The 15,170-nt window shown below is 41.0% G+C and overlaps 1 protein-coding gene across 5 annotated transcripts in view; it reads right to left on the bottom strand.

Annotated features, from left to right (window-relative positions):
- LOC139963758 (patatin-like phospholipase domain-containing protein 7) overlaps positions 1-14,592 on the bottom strand; it is a 46,712-nt gene extending 32,120 nt beyond the window's left edge. The window contains exons 1-3 of one of the 5 annotated variants that reach the window (XM_071964873.1): positions 14,317-14,592; positions 13,223-13,376; positions 11,350-11,396 (exon numbers count right to left, since the gene is read on the bottom strand). In XM_071964873.1, coding sequence (XP_071820974.1) covers positions 11,350-11,396; positions 13,223-13,301 — 126 coding nt within the window. In that variant the 5' untranslated portion in view covers positions 13,302-13,376; positions 14,317-14,592. Of the gene's footprint in view, positions 1-11,349; positions 11,397-13,222; positions 13,538-14,316 lie in introns of those variants that run through there. The other 4 variants (XR_011791749.1, XM_071964876.1, XM_071964874.1 and 1 more) reach the window with 4 other exon arrangements.
- Positions 14,593-15,170: the final 578 nt, after the last annotated feature.

Genomic DNA, 15,170 nt, shown 5'->3' with positions numbered 1-15,170 from the left:
GTGTTTCATAAATATTATATTAAACAAATTTTCTGATGATTTGATTGGCTGATAGTCAGCTGCAAACATTCTGAGATCTCTCAGTACTCAGATAACACAAACATCCTCCGACAAACTTTTGCTGCGTAAAAGCAGCTATCGTCTGTGTTGTGGTGTGTTGTATGCAACGCTTACGCGATGCTACGTATATGGTAAACTTATGAACTTGACGTGTAAAATGGCTAGGTTTATGGAACGCGAAAGGGAAACATTATTTTGTTGTTTAAACTAAGTTTGTTGCTGTCTAAACAAAAGTTGTTGCTGCTATTTTACCATTTTGCTGTTGTTCGTTGATGTTCAAAATAGAAATTGCTTAGATGCAACTTACCAGGCCATTTCCAGCGATCTGGGAGGCATTTTCGGCCAAATATTTCTTGTTCGCTTCGCGCCAACCTATGGTGGCGCTACGCTTAGATAGTTTGCAGAGCCATATATACGGCTCTGATAGTTTGCCTACAGGTTCGCCCTCCCTTGGCAAATTCCCGGCTACGCGCCTGTTTGTCGAACAAAATCACGTTGTTAACGATATTTACATTATAGTTGATACAACTCCGAGGACGTTGTTAACGATGTTGTTAACGTAATATTTGAATACCTGTTTTATCACAGAAAGTTATGAGTTGAGACAATCTATGGATTTTGCGGGAAGCTACCACAACATTTCTGATACTGAAAAGGACTTTTCAACTCAGAATATGTTTTGTTCTCTCCGTATTGAGAGTTGATAATGTAAATATTTAATATTTCTTCGTTGCAAACTTGCCTTTGACCACGTGCTTCAAGTCATGATTCTGGTGCAACATTCGTGTGTATAAAACTACTGTATTCATACATCGTCAAAAGTGAAGTTTGAGATACTTAATCGACATTGCGTAAAAATGTTATTTAAATGCTTTGACTTTCGTGGAGCTGGTTGTTTCCAAATACTGCAAAGCATCCAGGGTAAATAATATTGGATCAGTTGCTCTATGGTTGGATGTAGTCTGCGCTTCGTGAGTAACAAGAAGGGCACAATATTGAAGTACGTAGCAGGCGCGTATCCAGGATTTTCTAACCCGGGGGGCGCGAATTACTATCTAAGCGGAGCGCCACCATCGGTTGGCGCGCAGCGTACAAGAAAATTTCTGGTTTTGATACCCCCCAGATCACCGGAAATAGCACTTCTCGGGCTTGAAAGTGACCAACCAGATGTACACTTTTGCCTGAGAACCAAGAATTTCCCAAAAGTTTTTTCCATCCATAACCTTTTTGAAGATTGTCACCAGTCACACATCATGTTCGACCTCATTGCATGTCCTATGGATCATTGCTTTTGTAGGTGATTCTACGTCACGGCCCACAATATCCGAAAGCCCTACTTTTCAAGGTTTTAAGCCCATTATTTGTTGAGAATTTGAAAATTCACATTCTCGTGAATAAAATCACTTGAAAACATATCCATAATGTTGCACAAAATTCAATCTATGGACAAGCAATATAGAAAAACCTCCTTGAACCCCTAACAGACAGGTCAAAGTTGCACGAGTAGAGGAAAGTATGATGAAGAATGTTGGTTAGGAAATTTTTCGAAAATTCCGACACAGTTAATTTATTGGTGTAGAAATATTAAAACCTCTTATAATGGCTATTATAAAACTTGGTTGAAGAAAATTAAAAATAGCAGATATTTCCGATATCAGGTATATCGAATCCGAACACTACACACATAGGCGTAGGTCCCGTAGGAGGCGGTGGCTGCAGCCCCCCTCCCCCCCCCCCCGCAACAAAATTTTTCCCCATCTTTTTCGGGCACCTACTGAAAGAAAAATAAATAGCAATAAATAGCTTAAAAATGATCTCCTTGGTAATTAAAATAAAGTTCTAAGCTTGGCCGACATTACTACTGTAAAAGAGAGTTTTGACATAAATGGATCTGTATGATTTTTCTCCATCTACATAAGACATTTGGTTGTTTACATAGCATCCAGCGGTATACTGTGCAACTTTCACGGACCGTGCGGTACACGATGCCATGCACTGTAATGACCGATGCTTGCTTATATGATATTGGCATTGATATGTTGAACGCGCCCCTCGCGCGCGAAAAATTTTGGCTTTTTTTCGGGCAAGTCATTACAGCCCCCAAATCCAATTGGGCTCTTACGCCTTTAACTACACACATAGACAGTTTTTGAGGCTGTTCATCGTGGAACAGCATTTCAATGCTCACTGATATGATGTTATATCTGCTCTTTGCTTTACAAATTCGAACAGGCGTGTAGCGAGTAATTGCCAAGGGAGGGGCGAAGCCTGTAGGCAAACTATCTAAGCGAAGCGCCACCATGAGTTGGCGCGAAGCGTACAAGAAAAATTTTGGCCGAAAATGCCTCCCAGATCGCTGGAAATGACACTTCCCAGGCCTTGTAAGTTGCATCTAAGCATTGTCTATTTTGAAATTACTAGCGATGTCATAAAGAAAATTTGCTCGGGGGGGGGGGGGGCGGTCGCCCCCTTTCCGAAATGCGTCATGTTCCCCGACGACTCGGTCGAGTTCAAGACCAGCCACAGTTGGTTCCATATAGCACAATTGTACAATTGTTTAAGGCGTCCATACACACACACGCGTTATGATAGACCATATATAGTATTTATATAGATACATTAGTGAGAGAGGAAAAATGGAAACGTCAAAAATGGAGTTGTCGGTGTAAGGGGTAGGGTGAGGCGCACACCCCCTCCGTAATCCTTGATCTGTCACTGGCTACCCTGTGTATATTATAGGGATCAGCGCTTTAACTATGACTGTTCCTCTTTCTCTTCCCGAGGTCTTGGCTATCTTCTACTCCCTCCTTTTTTCCTTTTTCTCTCTTTTTTCTTTTCTTTTCCCTTCCTTCCTCTCCTCCCTTTCTTTTTTCCCCCTCCTTTTCCCTTTTTTCTTCTCTTTTTTTCTCTCCTCTTTTCCTTACCCGGGGGGCGCGCGCCCCCAACGCCCCCCCCCCTGGATACGCACTTGCGTAGGCAATACACTCACTGAACTAGATTACTAAACCCGCCAAGCAAGTTCATTCGTAACACCAATCCAGTTCGGAGTTTCGATTTGCGCAAGGGATTTGTGGGGTAAATGGAATATACTCAAACCTCGCTCAGCATTGTTACGAATATTTAGACCAAAAAGACTTCTAACATGTTATGCAAGAAACGAATCATCCAAGATACACTCGAGTTTTGACTAGGGCTATGTGTTGTAGGTACGGTGATATGATCTTTTCAAACAATTTAAGGATTTGCGCATGTGCAGTTGAAACTCCGAAGTTCGAACAGGCCTAGTACAATTGCGTGGAATTTAGCGAGATATGCACACTGCATGTGATATTTGAAGAGTTGGAGTTGCTGGTGAAATCGCTGCAAGGTCAAAGCATGAAGGTACTGTTACGTTGGAATGCGAGAGGTCTCGATAATTAATTTTAACGAGACACAAGCCTGGGTTCGTTTTCGTAAGGAACACAGACAAATTGACGAGTCTAGAGATTTTAAATGAGAACGTAAACTATATTGAACAATGGATTTCGAACCAACAACAATTAGTGGTAATTACAAATATATAGAAAATTACTCACAAACTTAACAAGATAGGATACACTTTAAAACACGCTGGTCTCTTCCAACGGCGATATCCCTCAGCGGCCACGACCTTGATGACGACGATTCTCGGTCCGTTGTACCGCGAAATTCACTGGTCCTTGACGAAGTTTCTCGCGATCCCAGAAACAGCAGTCACCTTCTTTCCGGCGATGCTCCAAAATAGAAGGCGGACTTCCAGCCACAATAGAGTGAAGCACAAGTCGAACTTCTCGCCGACTAAATATCACCAGAGTCAGTCCAAAATCAGCTTTATAGCCACCAACTCCTGGCGTAACGAACTTCCTCAACGGAGACAGAAATTCTTCACCTTCTCGGAAATAAAGACTGAAAACTGTACTTTCACAGCAAAGTCCTCTTCAAACTTCTGAATGGAAGTGTAGAATCAATCTTGGTATCGATATCTCAATCCTTCAGAAACTAATGGTAGTTGAGCACTGACGATACAGTGGCGGCGGAACCGGGGGGGTTGGGGGGCTCAGCCCCCCCAATGAAAAAGTTGAGGGGGCAAATGCATGATAAGCCCCCCCAATATTTACCAAGGCTCCGAAAAGTGCATCTGCCCATTTTTCAATGCATACTTGTCGATCTGTCCGATGCACACGTATACTATATAGGTGTAATAATTTTAGTAATTGCTGGGGGACCCTGGTCCCTCGGCCCGTCCCCTGGCTATAGACCACATTGTAACCCCAACCGCGTCTTCACGCCCCGTGAAAAGTGGAAGCAGTGAGTGTGAGTACCGGTAAGCGTAACACAGGCCAATGACTTGCCTCATTTCAGCCAGTTCTCCAACATCCCCTTACTTAGTGGCGGAGCGTCCATATATACAGTCAGGGGGCGGATCCCCCCCCCCCTCCTGACGGACTCAAATGGACTGCTGGCGCCCTTTTCAGCTTTTCACTACTTTGAACTTCTTCGCGATTATTGACTATTTTATTGCGCTCTCATATACCTATTGACATTTGTCATATTCTGTTGGTGTAATTTTCCAACAAAATGGCGACGACACCTATTTATTCTCCGTTTATCTGCAAATTAGCAAGGCCCGGAAAGGGTCATTTCCTGCAATCTAGGGAGTAACTTTACTCAAAAATTTTCTGTACGCTCCGCGCCAACCTGTGGTGGCGCTCCGCTTAGATAGTGTCGAAAGCGCCCCTACAGACCATTCTTGCCCCCCCCCCGACCAATACCCCTAGCGCCGCCACTGCCCTTACTACACTCAATAACGTCTTTGCGAGTACACTACGAGTAATAGCTACCCTCTTAAAACACCATCGAATATACAAATTACAATGTTTTTACAGACTTTTACGTGCAATCTGAGAAATTGCAGGCTTGAGACCCATATTTTAGGGCTAGGTATTCGCAGCATAAAACACTCGGGAAGTGCCGTTTCCGGCCATCTGGGGCTTTGAAAAACCCAAAATTTTCTTGTACGCTCCGCGCCAACCGATGGTGGCGCTCCGCTTAGATAGTCTCCACGCATTAGCCCCACCAATAATAATAATAATAAATACTACTTATAAAGCGCCTCCCAAAAATCTCGAAGCGCTGTACAGAGAAAAGAAAGTCAAAAAAACAGATAAACCAGGCTAAGAAACCAAAAGATGCAAACACAAAAAGATACGAAATACAATATACAGAATAATTTTTCCGTTCCGCCGCGCCTGTGACGATATATAGTAGAATGGTATAATCTGTGTCGTCGCTTGTATTCGTTCAGAAACTGAGAAACTCTCCGATCTGGGCGGGTTTTTATACGATTCGCCATGTCAAGAATCATCTAGATCTTTCTCGATACACCTGACCCAGTTTCTCTATTCTTGGAAGTCCTTTGCATATCTAGCGAACGTTCCAGAGAATCCACGAAGATTGCACAGCTTAATCGCGATTTCACGTAGAGCGACGTTAACCCGAGACCAGCGTGTCATCATAAGGAATATACCAGAACAATCGTGTATTATAACATTCTAACACGGTAACCCGACCTAATTTCTCAAATACTGATTTATCACGTAGGCAATTTTAAATACTTTCTATCATATAACACTAGATTCCGCACTAGCAGTGACTAGCGTTAGGCTACAATGGGCCCTCGTAACAGTACTATATACGGAGTTGGCGAGAAGGAAACATTGGCAGTACAGGCGCATGAAGGTCGGGTCGCCCCTTCAAAACAGCGAAGCTAGGGCACTGGATGGCATATGCCATATATATTGTGCCATATATACATATGCCATATATATTCACAAAGTACAGGCAGTGTTAAGATAACATCTTTACACTACACTAGTTAAAGTATAGGTTATATAATAAACGCAATTGGTGTTCGATTGGGACGAAAACTTTTGTCTCTAGTAATAATACTGTCACTCGTTTTACTTGATTGCCGACATTCACAATATATCCAGAAATCATTTAATGGTTCAAATAAATAAGTTTTCAGCGCAGTATTTTATGCTAGCATTTGGTCTCGACACTCGTTTTACTTGATTTCAGACATTCACAGCGTATCTCTACACAATGTTGAAGGGGTTCAAATAAATAGGTTTAAAAGTGCAGTATTTTTATGCTGGTACTTTGTCTAGACACTCGTTTTACTTGATTTACGACATTCACAGCGTATATGCATTGCCTATAACATTTTAAAAGTTGTTTAACCGTGCAGCCTCCTATTCGTATGAGGCTTAACGCACGTGTTATCTGATAGCAGGGGCGGCGATTTGTTTCAAATATTTGGGGGACATTTGCTTGGATGCAGGAGAATTACTATCAAAGCGGAGCGCCACCATCAGTTGGCGCGCAGCGTACAAGAAAATTTCTGGTTTTGATAGCCCCCCCCCCCCCCAGATCACCGGAAATGGCACTTCTCGGGCTTGAAAATGACCAACCAGATGTACACTTTTGCCTGAGAAACAAGGTTTTCCCAATAGTTTTTTTTTTTCCATTCATTACCCTTTTCAAGATTGTCACCATTTACACATCATGTTCGACCTCATCGCATCTCCTGTGGACCATTGCTTTTGTAGGTAATTCTACGTAACGCCCCACAATATCCGTCAGCCCCACTTTTCAAAGTTTAAAGCCCATTATTTGTTCAGAATTTGAATAATAAATTCACTTCAAAACATACCCATAATGTTGCACAAAATTTCATCTATGGACAACCAATATAGAAAAAAAAAACCTTCAACCCCTAACAGACCGGTCAAAATTGCACGAGTAGAGGGAATTATGATGAAGAATGTTGGTCAAGGAATTTTCGAAAATTCAGATTAAACCTCTTATAACGACTTATAACTCTTAAAACCTCATTAGCTATTCATTTCGAAAAAATGTAAAAACTACTTTCGGTCATAATAGTAACAAATTGTGACTCGGTTAAACAGGCGCCTTGCGAGGGATTTGGCAAGGGAGGGGCGAAGCTTGCAGGCAAAATATCTAAGCGTAGCGCCCCCATAAGTTGGCGCGAAGCGCAAAAGAAAATTTTGGCCGAAAATGCCTCCCAGATCGCTGGAAATGGCACTTCACAGGCATTGTAAGTTGCATCTAAGCATTTTCTATTTTGAAATTACTAGCGATATCATAAAAAAATACATACAATATGCTAAAAAAAACTATACCACCAAATATTGGGGGGATATTAGATACTATATCCCCCCACCTAAAATATTGGGGGACATGTCCCCCCCCCCCGTTCCCCCATGATCGCTGCCCATGTCTGATAGGCTGGCAGTGGGAGATACGGTAGCTTTAAAATAAGGTTTCCACAATTTGGCGTCTGGTGATTCAAAATGACCTTTGACTTCAATCAAATATGTTACTGAGCGTGTCACAACTACATACTAAATATGAGATTCGTCCAACCTTCTCTTCTTGAGTTATCGTGGTTACAAGGTTTTCACAATTTGACCTCTAGTGACCCCAAATGGACTTGGACCATAAAGACCCCTATTGTTTTTGGTGGAGGTGTGTATAGCCACGTACAGTAGAATGACCTGTGTTTATCATGCCATAGTGTTATTGTATCAAATGGTGGTTCGGGCCATTTATTTTGTAAAAGCTAGTTCTAGTGCACTGAAGTCATCGAAACCTCAATGCATTTTGCATTCTGGTTTACATTACTCGGTTGAGCAATTTTGAACAGCGCCGATTGCAACAACGTAAGTTTAGACAAAGACGTATGTTAAGACAACGGAAGTTAAGACACCAACGTGAGTTTGAGCAACAACGTGGTAAACCAGCAGCAAACACTTTAGTTTAGACAACAACAAACTTAGTTTAGACAACTCAAAAAGTTTTCCCTTTTCGCGTTCCATATAGGTTGGCCAGTCGGGGCATAACGTTGAAACCAAACGCGTAAGTTTTTCATGGTTGGCCGTTCGGGTTTTAGTTTTAAGGAAACACTAATTTCAATCACAAAGTTCAATCATTGCAGCAAAGACACCACAACCTCTCTCATCGACTGTCAAACAAGACTCATACTGCAAAACAGTCATCGGAAATAGGCCTAGGGGAATCATCCACATATTTCCTTACCGAGTAAGAACCGAGTAGCCTTAGTGTGTTAGTTTCACATCGCCTGTGTCCAGTACTAGGCTGCAAAGGAATAGCCTCAGGCTAGGTTAAGCTACAGGCCCTATAGGCCAAGAGTGCAACTCACTAACTGTTTGGATTTGGCATTAAAATAAAACTATATCATATAAAGGTAGTCAGTTGTACGATGGGTTTAGTAATAGAAGGTCTAGTAGAATTGATAAACAGATGACACGAACAAAATATTAGTATGAGTCAAGACTGGTTAATTCCAGAGCTCTAGACCAACTGCTGGGTGCATACCACTAAAAATACTACAATTTCCACTCAGTGAAGATTATATCCCTCATCGTTGGAGGAAACCTACCAGTACAAATACATATCAGTTATCAGCAACCAGAAGAGCCAGTTTTCAGCAAAGGAGTTGGACACAAACTGTCCAAAAAGGAAAGTACAACAAAATGCAGAGGCTATTGACTGGAATTGCAGATGTATGCTCTGAAGTTTCCCATGAAGTATTTGAGGAAAGATTCATCCAGATAACTCTAATGCGGAATGCATGGATAGGAAGTGTCCATTATGAAGTCAAACTTGCAGATGTGCAAAAGAACAGTGAAGATATTGGATGGTAGACAAATGACACTGATACTGTGACAGAAAATCCAAACAAGAAACACAAGTTTGGCACAATGATTAATGAGAGTCTTAAGGATTTTGAGGTTATCAGGATCTATGATCCAAATTACTAAGGTGAAGAAGATGACCAAAATGTCAATGAGAAACTGGAATGGACAGAAACAATCAAGGGATGAATGATGTCTCTATGGAGGATGCTGGTCCTAGGGATTTGTATTACATGACAGTCTGCCCTGTTCTACACCACCTATACATTGTCTCTATGGAGGATGCTGGTCCTAGGGATTTGTATTACATGACAGTCTGCCCTGTTCTACACCACCTATACATTGTCTCTATGGAGGATGCTGGTCCTAGGGATTTGTATTACATGACAGTCTGCCCTGTTCTACACCACCAAGGGATGAATGATGTCTCTATGGAGGATGCTGGTCCTAGGGATTTGTATCACTTGACAGTCTGCCCTGTTCTACACCACCAAGGGATGAATGATGTCTCTATGGAGGATGCTGGTCCTAGGGATTTGTATTACTTGACAGTCTGCCCTGTTCTACACCACCAAGGGATGAATGATGTCTCTATGGAGGATGCTGGTCCTAGGGATTTGTATTACATGACAGTCTGCCCTGTTCTACACCACCTATACATTGTCTCTATGGAGGATGCTGGTCCTAGGGATTTGTATTACATGACAGTCTGCCCTGTTCTACACCACCTATACATTGTCTCTATGGATGATGCTGGTCCTAGGGATTTGTATTACATGACAGTCTGCCCTGTTCTACACCACCTATACATTGTCTCTATGGATGATGCTGGTCCTAGGGATTTGTATTACATGACAGTCTGCCCTGTTCTACACCACCAAGGGATGAATGATGTCTCTATGGAGGATGCTGGTCCTAGGGATTTGTATCACTTGACAGTCTGCCCTGTTCTACACCACCAAGGGATGAATGATGTCTCTATGGAGGATGCTGGTCCTAGGGATTTGTATCACTTGACAGTCTGCCCTGTTCTACACCACCAATACATTGTCTCTATGGAGGATGCTGGTCCTAGGGATTTGTATTACATGACAGTCTGCCCAGTTCTACACCACCAAGGGATGAATGATGTCTCTATGGAGGATGCTGGTCCTAGGGATTTGTATCACTTGACAGTCTGCCCTGTTCTACACCACCAATACATTGTCTCTATGGAGGATGCTGGTTCTAGGGATTTGTATTACATGACAGTCTACCCTGTTCTACACCACCTATACATTGTTTATTCAGATCTTGTACCAGACAACTTGGATATTCAGTCTGAGAATGAATGGCATTCTAGCCAATGCATGAGGGTTCAGAACACAAGGAAAGTCTTGGTAAATACACAGAGGAACCATTCTTGAAGGAGAGTGTGATTACACTGAATGTACATCCTAATAAGGAAAGTCGACAAGACATCTGAATTAGAGACCAAAATAATATTTTAGATAAGGATGTTGGAGAATATCAGTCATGTCCTTCCTGTATTCTGATCCCATGAGGTTGAATGGTGTGGAGGCTTTGCATCCACAGTCTCTCTCTGCCGAGGAAAAATAGGTCTGACCATGCAGCTACCTATGAGAATTCAAACCCATGTAAAGACCATGCCATTAAATGCCATGGTTCGGAAGGTATGAAGTATTCCTATATCAACATTAAAAACAGAGAGATTTAAAATTCAAGGAATGATTGGTAATTATTCAGTTCACAACTATACGCTGCACTAACGAGATCGAGTACAGAAGCCACACTGAACCTCTTTGCTCTATTCAACAATGACAAGAGCATAATTCTTCCCTTATTTAGACGCTTCCGCCAGGTCCAAGCCACAATAAAGTGTAATGTCCCCTAAGCTTTGACAAATCTTTGGCTCTGCACCTTTTACTATACATGCAACACAATACTTAGTTCAACATAGTGTTGACTGTTTCCTAAATTCCTATTTGTTATTGTTCTAACCATTATAGTCTTTATACGTTGGTATATTACTACTGTTACTATTCTTATTCGGTAATGAAATCTGTGGATCAAACCCCTAGACCTATTCAAGATGGACTACCAGTATCTCTTCTCGGTGAGAAGCTAGGCACCTCGTCTCCGTTATATAATTGAAAAGTTAAGAAAAGGTCCAACCAAACAATGAAATCCCCCCCCCCCTCAAAAAATATGAAATTAATGCCATGCAGTTAATTAGGAACATTCTTCCAAAAACAAGGTTGTCAATCCGGTCAATAGGTCATAAAATGTAACAGCATCCATCCCAGAGTTTCACCACTGTGAGACCGATGCTGAGATAACAAGAGATTATAGAAACTCCTGAACACGTGGGCATATGTCTCAGGTTACACATATTTAGTAATAAATACACACGAATATCAAATATATGGATGTGTTCATTAATTTCATTTTTTTACAGTAACTACATTAAAGGAATTGTTTTACCAATTGTTTCGAAAACAAATCAAAATGAAATGACCGCATGACTTACGGCTAAATTCTGTTGATCATTGTCTTCATGTTCACCCGAACCGTTATCTGTAAACAATCAAATATAATACAACAGAGAATGGGATTTAGCAATGACGTGTTTCGTGCTTCGTCATAGTGACAGACCGTGTTTCGTTACATATTTTCTGGATGATATGGATACAGAGATAGCACCAGTTAATAGTGAATAGAATGTAATACTAATATGCGGGTATACACAATGATATAGCTAGTCAAAGACTTCGTCACTTTGCCGAGTACAACTCAAGTCAACGTTGCTACACCATCTTTGTTCACATATAGATAATACTACCCTTTAGGATAATACAGACACTCCAGAATGAAGGCTTTACAAATGTGGTTACAAATGTGGTTACAGGTGCTGACGAACAGTAGCGTACAAATTCGGAGGGTTAATTCCATTAACTATTTCTGGCTGGACACATGAAACATAGAAGAGATTATACAAAGTATCATGAACACATGAAACATAACAGAAATAAGAATACATCATGAACACATGAAACAGCAGAAAGAAGAATACATCATGAACACATGAAACAGCAGAAAGAAGAACACATCATGAACATATACTTTGAGGGGTGTCATACCTTAATGAATGTTTGTTTATCTATTTGACTTGTCAGTGGGACAATGTTTATAAATAAAACATACAGCAAGTATCCTCTGTGCGTGCAGTAATGAAAGTCATTGTAAGCTGAAAGTCAGTATTCTGACCAGCATTAACTAGCAACTAATCTCATCTTTTAATAATGTATGAAGACAAACTTATCATAGACATGCAGAACGGGAACCGCACTAAATCGTGTTGTATGTCGGAATGTCGGAAATACATGAATCTCCGATCTTTTCGTTTTAGCAAATCAATTAAGACTGCCTGTTTAACATACACACAACAATGAAAAGTGTGCCTTATAGCGTAGGGAAACCAATAGAGACATGAAAACCAAGTTAGCTCTAGAATGAAATAACATTAATAATGTATTTAACAGTAGGACGGAAGGTCCTTTCAGTTGCAATATGTTACAACCCAACCACAACATGTAAGCACGTAAAGTCGTATATACTTTTCTATATATACATTTGCAATATTTCAAGTTGTACTACACAAATATACTTAAAATTGGAGGGGAACCCTGTCCTTAGACCCTCCCTAGAATGTATGTAAGGTAAATTTCGTGCCCACCCATCCAAAAAAATCCAAATCGAGACGTAAGGTGCAGCACGTATACTTTTAGTGGACTTTGGTCCAATGGAAAAAAAAACAAGGAATCACAGCACCCCTCACTCACTGACAGAGAGAATATTACAACAAAATCTGAAGTGCAGTACATTAACTATAACCATATACGGTTAACCAGATACAGTCAAATATTCTTCAACATTGTTTTCAAAAGTGGCAGAATATAACACCAATTTTCATCTAGGCACATTACAAAATTTCTTAAAGGGTAAGAGACGTCCCTCTTCTTCGACCCCTCCGTTAGCAACATAACATATTATCCTCCCCACTCTCAAAGTTGGTTGCACCCCTGGGGAAGCCCCTTTGATATTGTGTCATGAAAAGTCATCAATACAAGCTTTAAATTAACCTTTAATTCTCTGACTCTCACAATGGGGACACCAACTTGCATGGCTTTGCCCCCTGACACCACGTAGGCTGGCTAAGCGCCTGTATTGTATGCACCTGTGCATTCATGTAACACTCGCCATCCCTTACCACCTCCCCCTCAAACGCACCCGCCCCCATCTTACAGAAAAGCTTTCCACTGAATTTTATAACCATAGGATATATTAATGTAGAGGCATGCGTACCTTGATCTTACTAATTCAAGCATTAAACTATCACTCACCTCCTCCACGGTACATGTATAGTAGGCCCAGAAATGAGATCAAGCCAATGAGGATTAGTATTAGGATTGAGCCTGCCATGTAGATGGTGCTACTGTAATCGCTGGATAAACTCTTCTTCTTCGCCTTCGCCAGTAAAAGGTTAGCACACACTGGCTATCCAATGAGAACAGACATAAAATGTTATCTCTTGATCAGTATCACTATTTGATGATCTAGTCTACTGCAATTATTCTAGAGCAAAAATGGGGTTTAGTCCTCTACAGAAATATTGCAACAGCTTGGAGAGTTCCTTGTACGATATGACATATATAGAGCACGGAGACGCACTTAACATTCTGATGTTTTGCTAAGCTACATACATCGACTTTATTGTACAGTATAAGGTGGCATACTCCTATTAGAGTCTATATCAATCCGCTCGATTGTTCTCCTTCAGGAAAAGTGCCAAAAAGCAGCAGGAGAACATCTTTTGTGACCTGTTATCAATCATAATCTAGTTTTTTGTGGCTTTCATGTTGAAGAGCATGAATGGAAGTACATGTGGTGAAAAAATTGGGTCAATTGAGGCAATTTTAGACCCCTTTAGGCTTCCCAGGAGCAGCGTAGGAAATTTGTTTACCACTGAGTGAAGAGGTTTGTTTACAAGTGACGAAAACTTCCGGCTCGGATAGCAAAAAATTTTCACGGTCATGGTACGGAAAATTGATGGTGCCATGAAAGGCCAACTTGTCAGCTATCCGGTGATGGGTAGCGTTAAGCTAGTGAAAACTTCTATCTAGACTTAGAGACCACATTACTTTTGTGATTTAGTGTGTAAGTCAATGGGGCTTTTAATGGGCGTATGCTACCATAAGTTACCAAGTTTGAAACGCAGTACGTTGTTAACCAGTCGATTGTGACGCTAAGATTAACGAGGCACACTACCGTAGATATGGCTTAAAATCATTGAACCATCTTATGATCTACAGTAAACAGCTTCTTATTCAGTGCTATACACATCAGTCCGAGGATTGTTAGTGAGATGCCTCGTCACGATCTATTGCATTCCAAAACTATACTACTGTATCAGTGAATAGTTGAAGACGTCTCTTACCAAAGCCTCGATACAGAAAAGTGATTGTTTGCAGCCATGGATGACTTAAAATCCACTTGAAATGATCACACGGTCATCTCGATGCAATTGAACTGATTTGAGTGTGGATCAGCTAAGTCGTTTCGACTTCGTTTTAGTATAATGTAAATGAAAAGTAAAAACTTCCTAGCTACGACTGAAGAGCTGAATCGTTGACAATTCATGGCACCTTCAATCTTCAGTAGAATGACCTTGCATATCCTTGGCAGCGAGAGCCCGAAAATTTCATTGCTGGAATCTAAGCTGTGCCTCTTAATTCTTTACTCTCTATATCTCTCTGAAAGGGATAAAACGACATGTACTTCCACTACTGCACTTCAACATCCAACCCATCAAACACCCATGTACTACGGAAGCGTAGAAAGGACATTGCATTGACGAGTTACCGACTTGACAAAACGACAATTATCTGCAAATTGATGAATTGACGAGATGGTAACGTGACTGCAAATTGACGACTTGCACACTTACAACCATCTCGACAAAATGACAAATTCAGAAAATTGACGTTTTGACGAGATAACGGGTCTCGTCAATGCATCAATTTTCTGCCAATTGACGAATTGCACAGTTACTACCATCTCGACAAAATGACAAAATTCAGAAAATTGACGTTTTGACGAGATAACGGATCTCGTCAATGCATCAATTTTCTGAAAATTTACCACTTGCACAGTCCTCACTGGTGTGAAGTTAGATACTTATTCCTCGTTCCTCGTTCGCGAATGAGTTAACTTGTATTCAGTTACTTATTCGACAATTGTATCGACGTAACACATATGGCAAGACGAATGCATTCTTACAAGATGTTCAAC

The sequence above is a fragment of the Apostichopus japonicus genome, chromosome 22 (genome assembly GCF_037975245.1).
Source record: "Apostichopus japonicus isolate 1M-3 chromosome 22, ASM3797524v1, whole genome shotgun sequence".
Lineage (NCBI taxonomy): Eukaryota > Metazoa > Echinodermata > Holothuroidea > Aspidochirotida > Stichopodidae > Apostichopus > Apostichopus japonicus.
The sequence above is the reverse complement of the archived record's forward strand: the minus strand, read 5'-3'. Positions and strand labels throughout refer to the sequence as shown.